Below are 23,013 nucleotides of genomic sequence, written 5' to 3'. Positions count from 1 at the left end.
CTGTGTAGGCACGCCTTCTATTAATTCATGTCATTTAGATGTTCCTGTTCTCCACTTAGTGGAGCTTTGTGGTTCCTATTGCCTATGAAAGAGAAATTAAAAACATTTTTGTTCTGATTGTAACAACTGGGGGGGGGGGCACAAATGGGTAAATTATTTAAGATGTAATCCAGTTTATCCTTACAGTAATACCTAAGCAGTAGGACCCATTACTACAAATAAATAGTCCTAGAATTGGGCCTTAGCATCTAAACAACAAAATAATTTCCCAAATAAACAAGAGTAGGAAGGCAGCCTCTGTTGCTCTACAAACTACCGAAGACTCCAAACATTGCTGCTTCAAAGCTGTGACTACATCAAGCATTTTTTAGCTTTAGTGAGTGCAGAGACGTCCACCCAAGGGTGGCATTCTGTACTCTCAACTATCTCTTGGGATATAACACAAAATTTAAGTCCTCACAATAGTGATTTTATTAAATTAGTTGCTTTATAAAACATTGCAGATGTCATAATTGTTAACATAACAATTTACCAAACTGTAGTTAACTGGTGCAGTTTGCTGAGCATGTTTTATAAAGAAAAGGAAATGCCAAAACCCTGTTAAAGTTTTTCCATTGCAGCCTAGAAGAACAAGATTTGTTTCTCAGACACTTGAATCGGGCAAACAGAAACAGAGTTCCCTCCCCCATCTGAAGTCCATCAACAGAAACAGACTGATAAATAACTAGACAGTCAATGCATTGGAGAGTCCACCTCTTGCACTGTAATAATGGAGTTTACCTTCTTCAGCTTCAAAGTCGGAGGGTTTTGGTCATTAAAATCTTAAGTATCACACTAGTACTTTTCAGCCACAGTATCTTCACTCTGAGATAAGCAGTCTTCTTCACAAGTTTTTAATATCCTCACCTCAATTTTAAGACAAAGCAATTTTAATACTAGGTGCATCCCACATGCCCTTGCTGCAAACTGCTTTTCTTGACAAGTTATGAAGTAGTTTAAGGAGGTATGGTTAAGGCTGTATTACTGAATGGTGCTGGTAAATACTACACTTTTCTTTTTTGTCATGTTGCAACCTTTTGTTTCCAATTTAGTGACTGCTGCTATGGAATCGGATAGCAACAATGACAACATTATTAGGTTTGTTTTGTTTTTAAACTATGATTTAGTAGCAACTGAGGTTCCCAATTTTAACCCCTTGGCAACAAGATCCAAGTTCCCTCATTTGCACATTAGCACCTGAGTGTCAAGGGGTTAAATAACCAGCACAAAAGATACTGCACTTCTGATTGTAGCATTTGGCAGAACTGAAAGGAAAGGAGGTTGTGCTACATGTTGAAGGGATTGTGGGCAACAGAAAGAAGACACCAGAAGATAAGATGTCACATGAAGTCTTCATAGTCTTGTACATATCCTCCATCATATCCACCATAATCTGCCAGATCGTCTTTCATGGTGGCCTTTAATCCCCCTCCAGGAACCACGCCTTTCTTCTTCTTTTTGGCTTTGCTTTGCTAAAAATGAAGAGGTAAATTCATGAATCTTTATCTGCTATGGGCATTTCATCTGTTATAGCAAGCACTCAAAGAGGTCAGAGCCTCTCTAAAAGGCATAACCTACAGCAATTTTGAGTTTCTCAGAGAAACATTTCTCTGAATGGAGACACAAGGCACCACTGGCTGCTCTCTTCTAAAACAACAGTAACAGGCTCCTTAATGTAAGTCCTGTCTCAGACAGTCTTGCCCTTACCTTTTCTTGCTTCTGTTTTTCACTGCAGAGCACAGTCAATGAGTTGGTAATCTTTTTCAAGTCATCAATTTCCACTTTAAAAGAGGGAGAAAGATACACTACTAAACTTCAGGTTTTTTACCATTTTGAAAAATAAAATCAAAACAGACATCCTTTTAACATAAAATTTAATTTGTATGTCGATTATCTCAGGTAACTTTAAAACAATTACAAATTTCTCCTTCATAAATAATCAGGTAAATAACTCTTCAGTCTATGGCTAGGCTCAGTGAGCTTACAAAATTCCAATGGTACACTCAATGGCTAGAAGAATTGTAATTATGCACTTTAATCTTTAAGTATTCACACTGCTTCTTATCTCCTCTCCTCAGTCTAAAAAAGGGGAGAATAACCATGGCCTCCTGTAACACATCCTCACATCAGCTATTAACACACAGATGACAAGCCTCTAGCCCAAGAACTACAACACATTTAGTGGACAGTATATCTTGTACTTACTGGAAAAAAAAAAAAAACCACTTCTTAGATACAGAAAATGTTAAGGTTTGCTTAGTGCCCCACCCTCACATGAAAAGCTGTAAAAAAACACTACAAATAAAATGAAAACCTAGCCAGGCGGATTTCTGAGTTCGAGGCCAGCCTGGTCTACAGAGTGAGTGCCAGGACAGCCAGGGCTACACAGAGAAACCCTGTCTCGAAAAAACCGAAAAAGAAAACCTACCTGTGGGTAAATCACAGTTGAGAATCCCTGCATAGTGATCATTCTCCAAAGAAAATCAACTCTTAATTCACAATGGCCTTTTTCTCAATCTTTAGCCAGTCCTACCGTGGTTACCATTGGTGTGGTACGTCAGCAGATGTACTCCCGTTCTGTTGGGCAACTGGGACAGCACCTTAGGCTTCCATTTGTAAAATGTGCAGTTTTGAGGGTCTTAGTGAGCTCTAAACCTAAGAACCCCGAGACCATTCCTTCTAAAGACACTTTGTGGATCCTTTAGGAGATAACTGGATAAAAGTATTACCCAGTGTTTTGTGGCCTGCTTTGTTCGGCATAAACCAGCTGTACTTTGGGGAAGATACTACAAAACAATCAAAGCAGCCTGCCACCATGCATTGGAGAACATTCCAAAAATATATGCTAAAAAGAAAATCCCAACTCTTTATTACATAGCATTAAAGTACTTAAAAAAAAGAAAACTATTTATTTTCCAAAGTATGGTGTTCATATAGTCTTTTCCCCCCTTAGTTTTTCAAGACAGGGTTTCTGTGTAGCCCTGGCTGTCTTGGAACTCAGAGATCTGCCAGCCTCCGCTTCCCAAGCACTAGGATTACAGGTATGGGCCATAATACAGACTTACCAAAAAGGGCTAGAAATCAAAATCACTTACATGAAATACAGACATCTCGAACTAAGGCTTCCAAAAAACTGGCATAATATAGTGATTTTTCATATTGTGTAATTTTATCTTTTAGTAACTTTCCAAACTCTGTGAAGTCATCTCTTGAAGATGGGTTCATAGCATCTATTCCATAAACTGTATTATTAACACCTGTAATAGAGAGAAGTCCTGAAACATTAGGAAATAAGAAAATTAATTTTAAATTTATCAATGAGGGGCTAGTGAAATGGCTCAGTGGGTTACAAGAGCTTACCTGGAGCCTATGTAAAGATGGGGAGAGAGAACTGACTCCACAAAACTGTCTTTTGACCTCCACACATGCTCTTCCCCATAATAACAAAAATTTAAAGTTCATAAACCAAACGCTGAATTGCGTGCGTGCATGTGTGCGTGTGTGTATACTTAACCTGCGTGTGGAAATAAGAATACAACTTTCTTTCCACCAATAAGGGTCCTGGGGATCAAACTCATTTTGTCATCATGGTTATTATTACCCTCTGAGCTACTACTCCAGTTCTCTGAAGCTTTTTAACCTGGGCCTATTGGAGTTTTCGGGCAGAATTCAGAAGACTTCTAAATCTCTTAAATTTAAAACAGAGTTCAAGGCCTGGCAGAGACAGAAAGATAGAGACAGACAGACACTAAAACAACCAACAAATTAATAAAATCATACAGGCTGGGAGTGTAGCACAGGTCTCTACATGTATACAGGCTCCTAACATGTATGGAGCCCTGAATCCAATCCCCTGCATTAAAAATTAAATACATAATTCTGTGTCATATGATTTGTTTTGTGATTCAATTTGTTTCAAATTGACAGATTTCCTTTGTTAAAAAAAGTTAACAATAAAAGACCTTATGTATTTTAAAGACATAGTTAAAAAACAGTAAAACAGCTGGGCATGGTAGTATTTGGGAAGCAGAGGTTCCTGAACCCACATGGCAGGAGAGAACCAACTTCACAAAATGTACACAGGTATCTAGGGTACACAGCATAATAAATGTCAAAACAAAGCAAAACAAACAACTTTTGGGATGGAAAAGAATAAAAAAGATGGATATTGAAGGCTGGAGAGATGGTTCAATGGTTAAGAGCACTGGCTGTTCTTCCAGAGGTCCTGAGTTCAATTCTCAGCAACCACATGGTAGCTCAAAACCATCCTTGGGAGTACTGGCTAGTTTTAAGTCAACTAGATAAACTATAGAGTTCTCTGAGAACAGGTAACTTCAATTGAGAGAATGCCCTCACCAGATTGGCCTGTGGTACATTTTCTTGATTTTTGATTTATGTGAGAAAGCACAGCTCACTGGGCAGTGACACCCCTGGGTGCTGATACTATAAGAAACAGAATGAGCACGCCAAGAGGAGCTACCTAGTAAGCAGCAATACTCTGTGGCTTCTGCTTCACTTCCTGCCCTGACTTCTCTGGATGATGAACTATAAGCTGTAAGGTAAAAATAAAACTCTTTCCTCCTGAACTGTTTTTGGTCTGATCACAGAAATATAACTAAGACACTATGTTGTGTAACTCTCCTTAGGGCACTAAGAATATACCCATTTATCTTGTTCACTAACTATAGCTGTACACATTGTTAGCATTCTGTCTAAGCTCCGCCCCACGGTTAACTGGCAATAGCCAGGTAGACCTGAGTCACTATAAAAGGGGCTGCCTGCCCCTCCTCACACTCTTGCTCTGTCCTCTTGTCCCTTCCTCCCACTCTCTACATGCTCACTGCTGGCCTCTACTTCACACGTGCACTCTTGCTTGCGTGCGTTCGCTCGCTCTCGAGCTCTTTCTCTCTCTCTCTGCATCTACTACCGTCCTAACTCCCCTCCCCATGCCCTTAATAAACTCTATCCTATACTATACTGTTGTGTGGCTGGTCCCTCAGAGAAGGGATGCCTTAGCATGGACCTGCCAAAGCACACCCTTCCCCCCATACCTTATCACACCTCCATAGAACACATCCCACCCTCTCTTTATCTTTTTATAAACACATCAGACATGCCACACAGAAATGAGGGCACCAAAAGAGAGGGCATCAAAAAGGCAAAACAAACAAACACACACACAAACAAACCTGAACACAAGGCAAAGCTAACTAAAACTGAATATTCTACCTGGACAACATGCTAAGCTCAAGTCTTACCTAGACTTATGGCAGAATAATGAGACCAAAGACAGTTTGGTATTTACATTTCCAAGCTACAGACTGCAGAATCTATTCAGCTCATAAATCTTAGGGAAAGTGTACTTTACTGGACCTACTGACGTCTTTGGGACAGGGCTGAGAAGCACAGCCTTGGTATATAGACCTAGCTGGTTTCCACTTCTGACCCTCCTGTCTCAGCCTTCCCCAAGTGTTAGGATTATAGATAGCCATATATTTATAATAATGTCTTAAATTTAATAAGCTTTACCATATGCTAAGCAATTACTAAAAATCTATGCCTTATCAAGTAATCTCAAATATATAAACAAGAGCTTAAAAATGTTTTCTAATTTCATTTAGAATGTATGTATCCTTTAAAAACATGGATTTTGGTCTTTTACAGGTAGTAAGATGGGCAGAATTTTTCATCTGGAGTAGCTTAACACTGCACCCATCATCTTACCAAAAGTTTCTTTTGCTAATTCAAGGTCTGACTCTTCCTGTAATTTCTTTAGCCGGAGTTTATCTGCTAATTGCTCTTCAGGTGTTAGCACTTTAGATTCTTCAGGTTCTTCTAACTAGAAAGAAACAGAAATTTCACTTACAAATGCCAAGCTTATGGTGGATACAGTATGTTTTCATATTGTATGAATTTTATGTTAGCACCTACATAAAAAAGCAAGCACATACAAAGGGATTACCAGATCTCACCATTCATCTAGACACTTTAGGTATTACTTCAATTGTACAGCTAAAACACAGAAGCTGAGCGGTAGTGATGCACACCAAGGACCAGGAGGCAGGTGGATCTGTGACCAGCCTGGTCCACAGAGTGAGTTCCAGGATAGCCAGGGCTACAACTACACAGAAAAACCTAGTCTCAACACAACCCCCACCCCCAATTATGGAGACAGAGAGAGGTTAGACAGCTTGTCCAAGGTAACAGAAGTAACATCTAACCCAGGTGAGATTTGAACCCAGGAAGGTAGAGGTTATTTCTTTCTCTATCTAATGAGTAGATGAAATTACAGGCAAGATGAAATGGCATTCTCATATACTGCCACAACAGACGACACTAAACCATCTTTCTAGAGTAATACATAAACATGTTTCAGGCATCTTAAAATATTTATACATGCTTTCATTAAGCCATTCTAAAGTATTTATATTAAGAAGCCTGAGGGCTGGAGAGATGATGACTTGGCGGTTAAGAGCATTGGATAGTCTTCCAAAAGACCTAGGTTCAAATCCTAGCACACCACAGCAGCTCACAACTGTCTATAATTCTAGTTCCAGGGCATCTGATACACTCACACAGACATATGTGGAGGCAGAACAGCAATATAAATAAAATTTTTTAAAAAGAGAGAGAGAGAGAGAGAGAGAGAGAGAGAGAGAGAGAGAGAGATTGACTGTCTTAAAACAAAAACAAACAAAACAAATCTGAGATGCTGGCTGGCGGCAGTGCATGACTTTGAATCCCAGCACTCAAGAGGCAGAGGCAGGTGGATCTCTGTGAGTTTGAGCAGAGTGTTCCAGGACAGCAGTGCTATACAGAGAAACCCGGTCTTGGAAAACAAAAAGAACAAAAAAAAAAAAAAAAAAAAAAAAAAAAAAAAAAATAAATAAAGAAAGAAAGAAAGAAAGAAAGAAAGAAAGAAAGAAAGAAAGCTGAGATGGGGACTGCAGAGATTACCAGTGGTTATGAGCACTAGATGCTCCTCTACAGGACTGGGGCTTGAAGTTACAAATGTCCACCTGCCTCTTCCTCCTGAGTGCTGAGATTAAAGGCCTGCACCACGAAAGAATATTATTTATAATCCCAAGTAAATTTAGTAAGTTCTTAAATGTTCAACTACAGAATGGTTAAAATATAGCATTGTTTGTCTAACAATGTAGATATTAAAAAAATGTTTTGAAACATCAGAAAAATTCTATTTTATTGTTCAGTTACACATGGAATCAAAATAATCATGTGATACTCCAATAATATAAAGTTCTTGCTTATTTCCTAGCTCCCAGCCTTTTGAGAGGATAACAGTTTGGCATCTTTTCTGTACATGGTGATATAATTTTCTACAGCTGTGTTTACCATAATAGTTACTGGGGAAAAGTGAAGCACCTTTGACTCTGTATATATGTTCTTGCCTATGCAGATTTTCACTCTGAAAACAGATGTCCTTGTTCATGAGAGGACATATAAAGTGCTAGAAAGGAAAACTGGACTATTTCAAGCGTGTTTAGAACTAGAACACCATCAAAACAGAAAACATCTCAATGTCTGTCAAACTAAGTACATTCACGTTAGGTCTCTTCAGGTTGGAAACTAATATAAAAACATGGAAACTTAAGTGTGATTCCAACCTAAGTTACTAAGAGTCCACCAACACAGTATCTTAGGTTGACCTATGATTTCTACTGCTTGTTCTGATCATGAAAGCACACAGAAGTACTTTTAAATATAAAAATTATTATTTTTAAATGTTTCTAGTTGGGAGAAAGGGAAAGATGCAGGCTGTTCACAAATGCAGAAAGGCACAGTCCCACATGGAGGACAATTTAGGAACATTCTTAAGATTAAAAATGTGATTAACTTTTACTCAGAAATCCCATATTTGGGAATTTGTCCTAAAAATATGAATGTGCCTTTTAGAAATGATAATATATGCACACACACACACTACATGTATACATACACATGGTTATTCAATGATGATTTTTAAAAAAAAGACTAATAAGAAAACCCAACTGCTCATCAAGGAACAAGGAAGTAAATGATGAAATAATGATAACAAGTATACAGCTACCAAACAGTTAAAGAGCTAGCTCAGGGTAGAGTACTTGGTTCAATTCCCCAAAAAGAGTGGAATTTAAGCCAGGTGGAGGTAGCGCACTTTTAAGCCCAGCACTTGGGAGGCAGGTGGATCTCTGAATTCAAGGCCAGCCTGGTATACAGAGCAAGCTCCAGGACCACAGAAGAAAAAAAAAAGTGGAAATAATGAAAATACTTTTTTTTAACATAGAGGATGCTTAAAACTGCTCTCCCTAGCTTTACTAAAGTATACTAAGGTATAGTTGATTCAAAAGATAAAAATAGCCCAGTGGTGTTTGCATATGCCTTTAGTCCCAGCACTTGGGAGGCAGAGGCAGGCAGATCTGTGGAAGCTCAAAGCCAGCCTGATCTACAGAGCAAGTTTTAGGACAACCAGGGATACAGAAAAACCCTTTCTCCCAAAACCAGAAAGAGAAAGAGAGAGAGAAAGAGAGAAAGAAAGGGGGAGAGAGAAAAAGATTAAGGAAAGAAGAAGCGAGCAGTATATTTATTTACAATGTACATGTTTGATAAATATGTATGTATAAACTGTGAAATGTCTAAATCATACAAATTAACTATTAAGATGTCTCTTACTAATGACGCTTTTCTAAGCATACTTTTTTTAAAGTTTTCATTTCTGAACATTTTTATGTTCAAAAATAAAGTAAAGCACACCTTTAATCTCACTCTGTAAATTCAAGATCAGTCAGTCTGCACAGTGAAACCCTGACTTGGAAACCAAAAGAAAAAAACAGAAAAAGAATTCAAAACTTGCTCAGAGCCAGGCAATAAGTTCAAGGACAGCCAGGGTTACATAGAAAAATTCTGACTTCAAAAACCAGATGTGATCAGGACGTTGAAGCAGGAGGGTCATAAGTTCCACATTAGCCTGGACTTCATAACACAACCCTGTCTTAACAATAGAAAATCTTAAGCTGAAAATAGACTAAAACAAACTGGCCAGGTGTGGTAGCATATGCCTGAAATCTTAATGCTGAGTAGTTAAGAGACAAAGAATCAAGAATTCTAGGTCGAGGATGAAGAGATGGCTTGGCAGTAAAAGCACTGACTGCTCTTCCAAAGGTCCTGAGTTCAATTCCCAGCAACCACATGGTACCTTACAACCATCTGTAACGGCGATCCGATCCCTCTTAAGACAGAGACAGTGTATTCACATAAAGAATTAAAAAAAGAATTCTAAGTCATCCTCACTACACAGCAAGTTTGAGGCCAATTTGAACTATAAGAAATCCTTTCTCAAGAAAAAAACAAAAACCAATTAACAAAACAGAAACAAAATTAAGTAAATGAAAAATCAATAAAATATGCACCAATAACTATAGATAAAAATAACACAAGAAAAATGAAATAACATTAGAACCTAGTACTTGACTATATACACTTAGCAAGATACATTCTTTTTAAAAATAAATAAGGAGGATTGCATACATTTAATCGCAGCAAATGCAGGTGGAATTCTGAGTTAGAGGCCAACCTGGTCTACATAGTAAATTCCATGCCAGCCAAGGTTATATATAGAGGCCTATATATAAGATCAAGGTCTATATATAAGACCTTGTCTCAAAAAGTTAGAATATACTCTAACGTTGAAAAGAACTATAATGAAATCCTAAACTCCATTTATCAGCTTTAAGCTTTATTCTATACATTACAGAATTGAGATTTTTTTTTTTGACTTTATAATGGTCTCATGTAGGCAAGGATGGCCAAGATTACAGATGTACACTACCATATATGGTTCTCACATACTTGTTTGCTTCTTTAAGACATGGTTTTTATCTGTATCCTAGGCTATCCTAAAACTTATACTCTCCCACTGGGATTATAGGCATATAGAACACACCCTGCTTGTAATGTCAATGTATCCATACGTTGAATCATTCACATATGTGTGTACCAGCTTGGGGAGAAACATCCCCACCCCAGGGCTGGCCTCAAATTCACTGTGTAACTGAGGATGACCTGAACTCTTTATCCTCCCGCTTTTATCTCCCAAGCATAGGGTTATCAGCATGTGCTACCACACAGTTTTAGGAAGTGCTAAGAACTGAGCACAGGGCTTTGTAGATGGTCCTATACCCATTTAGATACTGGCAACACTAAGCAGACTCAAGTTGAGTTTTTAAAAACAGCATATGAAGTTGAGGAGAGAAATAAGGGTAGATTTGTTATAAATATATGCAGGTATAAAATTATTAAGCTACTATGTTTGAGTAAAACACAAATAACAAAAACCTTATTAACAAGTTTATTCAAAACAAATTATAAAATTTTTTGGCAGAGTCAAGCATTGTGATGTATGTATGCCTTTAATCCCAGAACTCAGGAAGTAGAGGCAGGTAGATCTCTAAGTTTGAAGCCAGTCTGGTCTATAAATCAAGTCTCAGTTCAGGACAGCCAGGACTACATAGAGAGACAATGTCAAAAAAAAAAAAAAAAAAAAAAAAAAAAGGCAAGCAGTATTGAGGACATCTCATAGATGTAGACCTCATATATCTCAGAGCTACATTTCTTTTACACTGGCAAAACAAAACTTCCATTTTCCCTTTCTAATACAAACCATCACTGAGTAATCAAGAGCCAGTATAAATAGAAGTCAGTATTACAGGATATTTGATCTCACTGTGAACCCCGAGATTATGTTAATTACTAGAAAAACTTTTTAGCTGTGGTGTGGCTCAGCCTTAGCACCTTTAATCCAAGAGCTTTCTGCTTGAATACTGTCAACAGGATTAAATAAAGTCAACCATTGGTCAAGAGGCCGAACAAGCAACCAGTTGACAGGAAGTGAACATAGGATTATTAAGAAAAAACAGAGAGAGTTAAGAGGGAGTCAGAATGATGGATAGAGACATGCACAGGAAGTAGAAGGGAGGGACATTCAGTTTGAGAGAGGAGCATTCCTTCTGGGATATCGCTGAGGAGGAAGGTCAACTGGGTGCTTTCTTTGCCTTTCTGAGCTAGCAGGCTTTCACCCTAGCATCTGGCCCCCAAATCTTCATTGATAAAAGTCAAATAATTGAAATTTTGTTAAAAAAAAAAAAACAAGTCAGAATGAGAAATATCACCATTTTTAATCCTTAATAACTAAGAAATGATAGTCCATAATAATGTAACAGATGAGTAAGAAACTGATATAAGGAAGAATCTAAGTTTATAATGGAACCAGGCTGTGTCCTCATCTCAACCCACTTACTTTTTCAGCATCAGCAAACACAGTGCAGGCAAGAACATAACTCCTAATATGAGGCAGTATGACACACATGCCAGTATTCCAAGCTTAAAATGTCTAACATGAGCCTAACCAAAAGTTTACTCATGGTTAGCAAATTAGAGTTAAGTTATAAAGTAACCAGATATAAATAAAGGGTAGTATGCGCTAGACGACAACTGGCAGCCCAATCGCTCACATATCAGTAGAACAAGGGGAGGAGAGAGGGCACCAAGGTAGTAAGTGGGGTAAACGAAGAAAACAAAAGACTGTGTCAGTACAATAACCACGTGATACATGCACAGGCCCTGCTTCAATAGAGCAAATCTCAAGGACTGTTTGGAATAATGGGGAATATACATTTCTATGTGTGTATGTATATGTATAACTCATTAAACACACACATATATATTAAGCTTGAAACCTAGATATATAGACTTTTAGAATATCAGGTTATATCTATGCAATCATATAAAAATATATTTGTTTGAAATGTTTACATTTGAGACAGAGAATAAATGAGAAAGGGGATAGAAATGTTTTATAGTAATTGTTTTAAGTTTGAATTATGAAAATGTTCCCTATTTTAAAAGGTTAAGTAATACTGTTTCTTCATCCTGCTACAAATAACGAAGAATAAAATAAAACCACAAATGACAAAGAAACAGAAACGTTTTGTGTTTTGCTCGGTGACTGTGACTAGAAATAGCTGCAATAGGTTGGGGATACAGATCAGTGGTAGAGGGATCACTTCTATGCAGAAGACCCTGAATTCAATCCCAGCACTGAAAACAGAAAAGGAGAGGACAGGAGGGAAGCGGAGGAAGAAGAAGAGAAAGAGAAAGAAGGAAGAAATAGGAGGAAGGAGGGAGGAGAAAGAAAGAAAGGAAGAGGAAAAGGAGGAGGAGAAAAACTGTAGGCACAGGCAAAAAACATTAACTGTACTGAATGTGAAACAAAATATTTTCACATATAAGACTTCTAGGTTCTGTTTTTGCAAAAATCACCAATCTGTTTCTGGGATTTGTCTGTTTGTCTGTTTGTTTGTTTGGTCTATCAAGACAGGGTTTCTCTGTGTAACAGCCCTGGCTGTCCTGGACTTACTTTGTAGACCAGGTTGACATCAAAGTCATGGAGATTCCCTTGCCTCTGCCTCCAAAGTGCTGGCATTAAAGGCATGCACCAGGGTGGGATATACTTACAATATATCCATTTAGTCTTTATAAAGCCCTTCAAGTTGCTAGTTCAGATACAATACCACAACTGACACGATATGAATTCTGTATACATTTTAAGGAAACTGACAGAACTTACCCTCTTTTTAATTTCTTCTTGCCTTTTCTTTTGCTGCCGTTCTTTCTCTTTTATCTTTTCTGCTATTTTTTTCTTTTCTGAAATTTTTACTTCTGAAAGAAATATTTTATTTACAATTATATTGAATACTTTCTAGTTTATGACCAAGGCAGACATGATGCTTGAATACTTGAAACCAGACCTTCCCTAGCTTCCCAGAGTCATATGGTGTTATTCTGGAAATGAAGTTCTCATACTCTTCCTTTTCCTTTCAAGTCGGATCCCCAAAGATCCAAATATCTCTCTTCACACTTCCTTTAGACAAGGTAAGATCATTCAAATAACACCATTTCCTCTATTCTTTTTTTCTCCCCATGAAACCCAAGAGTCAAATAGAAAACCAGCAGATAGGTAATCTGATTGTTGAGAAGCCAGAGAGGAAGAGCAGGAAAAAGAAAGTAAAGAATAAACAATGTACCAGCCTGGTCTACAGAGTGAGTTCCAGGACGGCCAGGACGGCCAGGGCTACACAGAGAAGGGAAAAAAAAAAAAAAAAAAAAAAAAAAAAAAAAAAAACCAATGTGGCTCACCTGGTTTGACTTCTGCTTCCTCTTTATTTTCATCATCATCATCATCCCAGTTATCCTGAAGACAAGACCCTCCATTAGTGATTTCTTTTCCATGTGACTGCTAGGATTAACTTAATTCTACAGAAACAAGTTTGTTGGTAGTTTTTGGTATTACAGACTTTATAACAGTAATAAGGCCCTTAGCCAAGGTTTATCTTCCCATTTTTCCAGTCTACTTCTGTATCTCAGGAGTGTAAGAAGCTTTACATGTTTCTCTTTGAGTTTGTTCCTGGCATTCTGTAAATTCCAGTACTGTTATTCCCTTGCCCCAATCGTGCCCTATAAATAGTTATTTGTATATAGTAAAGGAAAATTAATATTTAGAAGAAAGGCAGAGTCCAGTATGGCCCAGGCTGGCCTTAACTCCTGCTCTTTCTGCCTCCACTTGACAAGTGGTAGGATTTCAAGCCACCAAACCCATTCTCTGAATAGTAATTTTACCATTTAAGTTAGATTTATCAATTCTTTATAAAGTTTTCTAATTAAAAAATCTGCAGTATTTCAAAATTCAAAACATTCGTAAGTACTAACATTTTGCTACAAGAATATTCCTACAACAGCTGGGTTTAGTGCCACAAAACTGAATTTATCCCAACTTCTTGGGAGATAGACTGATGTTCAAATTCAAGGCTTGCCTCTACAAAGTGAGTTTAAGACCAGTCTGGGCAACTTAGGGAAATCCTGTTTTGAAATTAAAGTGGAAAAAAAAAAAAAAGTAAAGGCTAGGGAATATGGCTCAATGATAAAATGCCTGCCTGGTATGCACAAGACCTTAGGTTCAATCCCCAGTACTGACTGACTGACTGACAGACAGACAGACAGACAGACATCTAACAGAAAATTCCAATCTGATCCATTGATAGATCTTTAGTCAAAACAGACCAAACATTAAAAAGTGTATAAAATTACCTTCCAGTTATGTGTATAAGATACATCTAAAACAAAAGAATTTCATGTTTACTTGAGTCCCATCTCTAAGATGTATCATTACACATACACATATACACTTCATAATCTGAAGGGGAAAAAAATCCCCCAAACAGAAATACTTCTGGCCCCAAGCATTCTGGATAAGGGATATACTATACAATCTGTACCACATTACCTGAAAACAATAGAAAGGGTGCATTATTTCTTGGCTTTTGAGACAGAGCTTCACTATATATTCTAGGCTAGCCTCCAACACCTGATCCACCTGTCTCTGCCTCCAAGTGATGGGATCAAAGACATAGAGGTTCCCACCCCCAGCTTGACTAATCCTTCTAATTGTACTATCTCAATTTCTAGTACACTAATGGGCAGGAACAAAAATAATAGGCACCCCTGTCTTTTTTCTCTGTTAATGAAATTGTCCCTTGAACAGTAAAATGTATGAGTCATTGGCCATTGCTTCCTCTGGATTTGCATTAAGTTAAAAAATCTTACACCAAAGAGTTTGTCATGGTTTATTCCAGAGTCTATATGGTTTCACTATTTTATTTACATCCCCGATCCATCTAGATTAAAAAAAAAAAACAAAAACAAAAAAAACACAGATCTAATTTCCTAATTTTCCAAATGGTTAGTAAGCTTCCAAGCATCAGTTATGGAAAAGTCTGCCCTACTCTTATCAAATGCTAAAATTTTGAATATTGAATTTCTGGCTTTCTATCTTATCCTACCATTATTAAGAGTCTTCATTTATCAGTAATACACTGAGGGGCTTTTAATGTATATTTTGAGACACGGTCTTACGATATAGCCCTGGCCCTTCTGGAACTTACCATATAGATTAGGCTGCCTCTATCTCCTGAGTGCAGAGACTGTAGGTGTAACTAACACCCCTCTGCTTTCATTACAGAAGTTTTATGGTATGATTAATGTCTGCTAGGGGTCATTCTCCCTTTCAAGATTTTTAAATGTTCTCCAGCATGCTTGCTCCCCATACATTTAGCTAATGCCATAAAAAGCTTATCAATTAAAAAACAAGATAACCAAGGTAAAATTTCTAAGCCTTAAAATAAGTTGCTGTCTTATTTTTATTTTGGAGATTGTCTACCTATGTGGCCCAGAATGGCCTTGAACTCATGATCCTCTTGTCTTCCCTTACTGCATTCTGGGATCAAAGGCATGTGTGTACTACCACATTGTTTAGCAGTTTTTTCATTTATCAAATGGACCAAGTATTCTACTCTCTAACCAATGGGTTGTTTGTTTCAAGCAGTGTTACTTACAACACAACCATAGTCAACTGCATAACACTTTTAAGCACTAAAGATGAGTCAAGAACTAACTGAACCTTTATAGCTCTGGCTCCCTAAGCTGGGCAAGGCACTTTGAGGTAGACATATACTCTGCTTTTTCTATGTCTAACTCAATCACTGAGCTACAAATAAACCTATTGCCAAACACCATTTTATATAGAATTTAGAAGATTCCAGTTTAATAGGGATGTAGACAGTCCTCAATTTAAATTAGTTTCAATCTATAGGTAGAACAGGCTCAGCAACCACCAGGCACAGTATGCATGTCACTTGAAGATGAGCCATCAGAGAGAAGGTGCAAAGCAGGAAGCACTGATGCTAGTAGATGAGGAAAGACTGACTAACATGCCACAACTATGACACAAACAAGCTTCTAGCTTTATAGCATTACAGATCACAGATCTAAATCAATGGAGGTATGTACACTAAAGCCCAATTAAGACAAGCTTTGTATATCCAGCAAAGAAATTTAAAAAAAAAAAATCTTTCCTGCTGATTAAAGCTACAATGGATGGAAACAAGCAGAGCAGGTATAATTATATATACAAGAAAACATCTGTATGTGTGTGCATAATTAAAAAAAAACATCCTATTTTCTCTTTCTTCATGTATGTCTATGTACTACTTGTGTGCCTGTTGCCCTGAGAGGCCAGAAAAGGATTCAGACACCTGGAACTGGAGTTATAGTTTTAAGCCACTATGTAAATGCTAGGAATCCAACCTGGATTCTTTGGAAGAGCCAGTGTTCCTACCCAATGAGCTAACTCTCTAGCCCCTAAGTAAATATATTTTTATAACTACTTGTCAATTTAAGCCATAAGTTAGACTTTTAATAGACTATTAGTCATTATTTGAATAACTAAGATACTGGAGCTAAAAATTAACTTTGTATTACCTTACTACTGTGTCTTACTTCTTACATCAAAACTGTAGTACAAGCCGGGCGTGGTGGCGCATGCCGCTAATCCCAGCACTTGGGAGGCAGAGGCAGGCAGATTTCTGAGTTTGAGGCCTGCCTGGTCTACAGAGTGAGTTCCAGGACAGCCAAGGCTATACAGAGAAACCCTGTCTCGAAAAACAAAACAAACAAACAAAAAACCTGTAGTACAAATAGAATCAGAGATGAAAACAGAAGTTAACTACCAGGTATTCTGGGGGCTGCAATATGCTGCTTAGACAGTGCTTCAGATAGGAGGGTCATTGTATGTCTAGGAAATGCAGAGTTAAAGCTGAGATAATAACAGTATATATAGCACATACTGAACATTTACTTTGCATCCATAATTATGCTAGGAGCTTTTTCATGTCATAACATTAAGGCTGATACCCATAACACTCCTAAAAGTAAGGTAGCAGCATCTCATTTCACAGAAAAGAAAACTGTGGCCCAGACGTAGCCAACATGTTATCTCAGTAAGAAGCGATATAGGGACTTCTCTGGACCAAAGTAACACAGAACAAAACTCCCTCTGAATCTTGGAAAATAAAGTAACTGAAAACTAAGCCCCTCCTGCTAAGATCTGTTTTTTCCATTAGTTCTAGAACGAGCTCCCCTAGATCACAGGGAATCTCATAAAAAAGCAGAGTTAAGGTACATACTAGTATGTAAAATATGCCCAGATACATGCAACTATATTTACACAACCTTCAAATTTCAAGTTGCCATTGGCAGGTTTTATTTTGTTTAGACATTTAAAGAAACTGATTTTCAAAGCTTCTGTCTGGTACCAAAAAGTCATAAAGTCACTGAATACCATCAACACAGAAGTACCTTCTAGTAGCTCATCCACACCAACTCTGTGTCCTCTATCCTTATCACTCTCAGGCTTCCCACAACAAAAGATAAGCCCAGCTCCTATCCATGCAAACAGAAGGCTACTTAGAAATTCTCCATCTTATCAGATTCCATTTCTTGGGACATTATCTGTTTTGTAGTGGGGTCTTGCTGTGTAGTTTAGACTGACCTTGAACTCACAATCCTCTTTGACTCCAGAATGCTGAGATTTATGGCATGTGCCATCACGCCAGGCCAGAATAGGTTTTAGTAGCAAAAACAGGCAGTTCCTGTAAATAAATTCTAGGCAGAGTCATGACACCTGACTCAGTGCATAAAGGACCATGAAAAGCAAAGTCATGTCTATTACCATTACCCTTAAACACACGTAACAAGCCTGCCCTGACATTACTACTAAACTATCATATTAATTCTCTTAAGAAGAGAACAAATATCCAAGAAGGGTAGGTAGAGTTCCACAGTAATTTTTAAAAACTTGGGTCCTTAGTTATGAAATTAGCGGGTCCTGAAAAGTGAATGTAGGGTACAGAATGCTGTACCCACAACTGCTGTAGGGAAACTGAGCAGACTATTCTATAAACATGAGGCCCTTGTAAATGCTGGTAAATTTTCCAGATAAAATGACAAAAGTGTTGCAAGACATTTAAAATAGACAGTAAGCTTACCTATCACTTAAAAAAGACCTGAGTGTTACTTGGTTCAAGATACAACCTATTAATATCCTATTAAAAATACCTTTCCCAGAAACTGGAATATAGCTCAATAGATGTATCACTTACACAAAATGCATGAGGTCTTAGATTCAATCTCCATTACTGAAACAAACATCAAACATGGCAGGAATTTGATTCAGGTATCCTATATGGTTTATGCCTCTGATTCCAGCACTCAAGAGTGTAGAGACAGGAGGATCAGGAGTTCATGGTCAACTTCTGTTAACTTGTAAAATTCTAGACCAGCCTGGACTATAAGACTATAACAAAAACATTCAGGTTGCCTTCATAAAATGGCCAGCTTCTTTATAGAGAAGCTGTTTATAATTTACTCATGTATATAATACTCATGCCCTACAGATATTCACCCAACATTATTTGAATCATTTCTCTCAAAGAGATGGCTCCTTTCAAGTTCAAAAATCTGTTTCTTAATCAAACACAACCAAGTATTAAAAGGAAAAGGAAAATTTTTAATGTTATCTTAAAAAAGTTTTCTAATGCCGGGCGGTGGTGGCGCACGCCTTTAATCCCAGCACTTGGGAGGCAGAGACAGGCGGATTTCTGAGTTGGGGCCAGCCTGGTCTACAGAGTGAGTTCCAGGACAGCCAGGGATACACAGAGAAACCCTGTCTCGAAAAACCAAAAAAAGTTTTCTAATAATGTACCTAACAGTTAGCTGGTTCTGCCATTTTCATAATACGAAAATGTAGAATGTCATATGTAAGAGAAATGTATTTAAGGCTGAAAATGCTTTCCAACTAAAGCAATACATATTTATAGATTGCCAAATGGGAATAGCTTCAAAAGAACAGTTAAAACTGTTTTGCCCCATAGCACAATAGTCCAGGAGTTAACATGTATTTCTCTTTTTCCCCCAAATAATTTGGTCCAGCAAACCTTTTGGATTTTTTTTCTTTTTAAAGGCAGAATAGCCCACAGCGGCCTCAAACTCCCTATGGTGATTTGAATAGGTTTGGCCTCCACAGATTTTGAATGGTTGGCCCATGGGGAGTGGCACTATTAGGAGGTGTGGCCTTGTTGAAGGAAGTGTCACTGTGGGGTGGGGCTTTGAGGGCTCCACCTATGCTCAAACTCTGCCCAGTGTGGGCCAGTGCCTAGGCTGCCTGTCTCTGATTCCAGCTACTTGGGATCAAGGTGTAAAACTCTTGGCTCCCCCAGCACCAGGTCTGCCCGAATGCCACCATGTTTCCCACCATGATAATGGACTGAACCTCTGAAACTGTAAGCCAGCACCAATTAAATGTATGCCTTTATAAGAATTGCCTTGGTGATGGTGCTCTTCACAGCAATAAAAACCTAACTAAGCCACTCCCTATGAGTAGATGACTTGAACTTCTTATCCTAAGAGCTGAAAATATTATAGGAGGGGTACCACTATTATACCAAGTTTACTTAATGCTTGAAATGGAATCTAGAGTTTCATGTTATCTTAGGCAAGCACTCTACCAACTGAGCTATATCCCCAGCCCACAGGATACCACATAATTTCTTACTGGAAAAACAACTTTTTAGTACTCTGTAGATTACGTAGTTTCTGCTCTAAGCAGTTTCAGAACTGACAAGGCTAGCCTTCTCATTAAAATTCACTTTTTTAAAGAAAGCTAAATGTTCTATTATCTTCCTTAAGTCAAAATAATTGTTTCAGTAAATTCTACTCCATTTAATCCAGTTTTGTTCCAGCTCAATGCCTACCTGTCTCATATTCAATGATTATCAACCAATTCTACTTTAATTCCTGGCTAAGCATGAAAACTAAGCCTTGCTACCACAAAATGATTAAATGCTAAAACATCAGAATTCAGAAGTTTGGTAATATAACTAACTCACTACTATGAAAGGTGACAAATTTCAATTCTAACAAACTTTTGAATAGGCAAAAATCTGTTTGATAACCATGATCTTCCAATAAAAACACAAAAATTCATAATAAACAGACACTATAAAAAATAAGATCGTTCTGGTCTTAGAAACGATAAAGTATGGCATAAAATAAACCACAGATTATAGATTCTAGCAGCCAAAATGTTTCTATTAGGATAAAAGGAAGACATCAATGAAAATTAATATTTACTGAATATCTACCAAATGCTAGGTAGCCTTGCTAATGCTCATTTAAAACATAAAACAACTCCAATGGTGGTATACTCCTTTAATCCCAGCATGCAGGCAGAGCTAGGCAGATTTCTGTGAGTCTCAAGTTCTGTGAGCCTGGTTTACATAGTGAGACCCAGTCTCAAAACAAAACATGCAAAAAAACAACAAAGAAACTATGTAATCCAAGACTCATTACAATTATTTACATATTGAGAAAGTGTAACTAGAAAATGCCAAGGTAACATAATCCAATCTGATTCTAAAACCCAGGAATCAAAAACTATTTTTATATACTGTATCATAAGAACAGAAATAAATCAAATTTCAACACTACAACAGGATGGACAAAATCAGCTTCCAATCTGAAACATCAACTTCAAACATTATGTATAAGAACTGGTTATGTACACAAAAGTAAGTCTGCACTGGAAGAGTGACTGGACAATGAGGTCTTTATATTTACTTTTTTTTTTGGTTTTTGGAGACAGGGTTTCTCTGTGTAGCCCTGGCTGTCCTGAAACTCACTCTGTAGACCAGGCTGTCCTCGAACTCAGAAATCCACCTGCCTCTGCCTCCCAAGTGCTGGGATTAAAGGCGTGCGCCGCCACCACCACCTGGCATTAACTTACTTCTAAGTCTCCCAAAAATTAGCTCTTAAGACTTACAGTGGTTCTCAACTTGTGGGTCTCCAACGACCCTTTCAGAGGTCAGATATCCTGCATCAGATATTTACATTACAATTCATAACAGCAGCAAAATTAGTTATAAAGTAGCAAAAAATAATAATTTTATGCTTGGGGGGGGGGGTCACCACAACATGTTAAATACAAGTTAAAGTTCATGGCATCAGGAAGAGCCAGAACAGTGGTTCTGATAAGTGACAAGAATTATAAACATCAGGATCAACACTACTTAGACTCCATAATCCCAGGTAGACACTACATGGCATCATTACAGACAGCTTTAAACAGTCTTCTGAAACTTATTCCCACTTCCTCTCATAGCCCCAATTTTGTTTGAACTTACTCCCATCCCTTAACTTTAACTTTTTGAACTTCATAAGATGTCCAAACTTCTACTTCCTAGGAAAAGTGAAAAAATCAAAACTGAAAATCTGCTGTGATGTGGTAATATAAGGTCGGCAACAAACCATGCCCAAATAAATGTAAATAGGTAAAGAAAGCATGTAAGCAGCCGGTCAATAATACTATTAGTCATTATTAACTTCAATGTATACAAAGCTCACTTCATTCCTCAAATTCAGGCTGTCTGGTAAAGTGGACATACACTTCAACAAAGTTAAGAGTAAAGATGAAAAATCCAAACAGTATATCTACTGCTGTGTGATGAGCCCGTGGGAGTTTCTAAAAATAAAGGGGAATAGAACTCGAATTTACAATACAAAGAAAAATAAAACCACTGGCCCCTGGTCTACCACAACCACCAAGTCTCTGGTATTTTTCTAGGCCTGTCTGTCCCTGTGTAGATGAATAACTGTTAACTCTCTATTTTTCTGAGTTCACAGTTCTGTCCACTAACCCGATGCTTATCTCAGTGCTCTCAGTTCATCCTTCTTACCACAGGGTGGGGGAAGGGAGAGTTAAAAGTTGTTTTACGACTCCAATTCTAGTTTAGAAAAATCAGTGTATTTTCTCCATCTAATCGCTCGAACGAGCTACCGGCCTTCACAACCATACCTAAGTTACTGACACATGGGAGACCCGAACTAGGAAAGGCGGGTCTCACGACTTTCCATATGGGACAAACACAGAAACCGAGCTCCCGATCTGTTCGCCTTGTTTCGGTGAGAGGTTCTGGACTGCGAAGATAGCACGTGGGCCGACCGGACTACTGCTGTCACTTCTCGTCGCCAGTTAGGTTCCACTCGGTGAAGGGCTGGGGCCCAGGCGGCCACCACCCTCGGCAGGGTCCGGCCGGACAAGCTGCCGCCTGCTGCCCACATGGCCGTCCAGCCGAGAGAACCAGGGAACCTCTGGGCCGACGCTCACGCGGGACCCACGGCCCGCAGGCCCGGGCGGCGCCCTGGGGCCCCGAGTCTCCCCGCCCGCTGCCGGCGCCCACCCGCGTAGCCTGGCGCCCAGGCCCGCACCTACCTTCACGTCCTCGTCCTCGTCCTCGCCTTCCCAGCGGTCCCCGCCGGCCGTACCGCCGCCCGCGACCTTCCGCACCGGGTCCTCCATAGAGAACGTGTCCGCGTCTACGGAAGAGAGCGAGTCGCGTTAGTACACGCGTGGGAGCGGGGCCTCCACAGCCCGCACTCGGGCTAGAACTTCTGCTCACCCCAGGAGTCTGAGTCCCCCGCTGCCGCCGCCGCCGCCGCCGCCGCCATCTCGAACAGGAGATGAGCGTGTGTGTGAAGGGAAGAGCTGCGAAGAGTTAGCGCGGCAGAGGTGAGTCACCGGGCTGGCTCTCGTTGCCCGCGCGGGGCAGGCTGGGACCGTGGCTGACTGGGCGCCTGCCCGAGGCTCCGCCCCCCCTCCCCCGGGCAACGCGGTGCTGGGCGAGGCGGGGCGGGGCGACGCTGGGCTTGGAGACGCGGACCAACCTGAGCCCCCTCCCAACACTCCCCCCCCCAAGGAAAAGGAAGTGCGCACGCGTGAGTAGGGCGGTGCTCGTCTGGCGAGCGGAAATTCTAGTGCTGGTAGACTGGGAGCCAGCAGGCGCTCAGTGAGGAAGAAGTAGACAGGGCGGATCTCCCAGGGCCTCCTGGCATTCGGGCACGGAGATCTAAGTCTACTCCAAGTCTCCTGGGTTTTCCCTTCCCGTGATCACCCGGAGCCCAGCACGGTGATTCTTTGGCGAAAACATTTCCGAGTTCCGTGGTCTGTGCCTGTATATTCTAGTTTGTCCTCAA

The 23,013-nt window shown here is 39.2% G+C and overlaps 1 protein-coding gene across 2 annotated transcripts; it reads right to left on the bottom strand.

Moving 5' to 3' along the window:
* Positions 1-447: 447 nt before the first annotated feature.
* Eif3j (eukaryotic translation initiation factor 3 subunit J) lies at positions 448-22,651 on the bottom strand. 2 transcript variants are annotated; one of them, XM_034496492.2, is made up of 8 exons: positions 22,440-22,651; positions 22,253-22,356; positions 13,231-13,285; positions 12,662-12,753; positions 5,764-5,878; positions 3,135-3,296; positions 1,747-1,820; positions 448-1,511 (listed from the first exon to the last, which is right to left on the bottom strand). In XM_034496492.2, exons 1-8 carry the CDS (start codon positions 22,486-22,488, stop codon positions 1,380-1,382), a joined length of 783 nt encoding a protein of 260 aa, XP_034352383.2. In that variant the 5' UTR covers positions 22,489-22,651; the 3' UTR covers positions 448-1,379. The 2 variants fall into 2 exon arrangements, with proteins under 2 accessions (XP_034352383.2, XP_076785742.1); XM_076929627.1 differs by having other exon boundaries at positions 1,273-1,511; positions 3,135-3,314; positions 22,440-22,602.
* Positions 22,652-23,013: the final 362 nt, after the last annotated feature.

The sequence above is a fragment of the Arvicanthis niloticus genome, chromosome 2, assembly GCF_011762505.2.
Source record: "Arvicanthis niloticus isolate mArvNil1 chromosome 2, mArvNil1.pat.X, whole genome shotgun sequence".
NCBI lineage: Eukaryota > Metazoa > Chordata > Mammalia > Rodentia > Muridae > Arvicanthis > Arvicanthis niloticus.
This window is presented reverse-complemented; position numbering and strand designations above follow the sequence as displayed.

Bases quoted from the DNA above. Each gene is read 5' to 3' on its own strand.
- Eif3j (XM_076929627.1), bottom strand. From the start codon at position 22,488: ATGGCGGCGGCGGCGGCGGCGGCGGCAGCGGGGGACTCAGACTCCTGG. The intron at 22,357-22,439 runs GTGAGCAGAAGT...TCTCTTCCGTAG, and splicing joins GGGGGACTCAGACTCCTGGG to ACGCGGACACGTTCTCTATG. The intron at 1,512-1,746 runs GTAAGGGCAAGA...CTTCATTTTTAG, and splicing joins AAAAACAGAAGCAAGAAAAG to CAAAGCAAAGCCAAAAAGAA.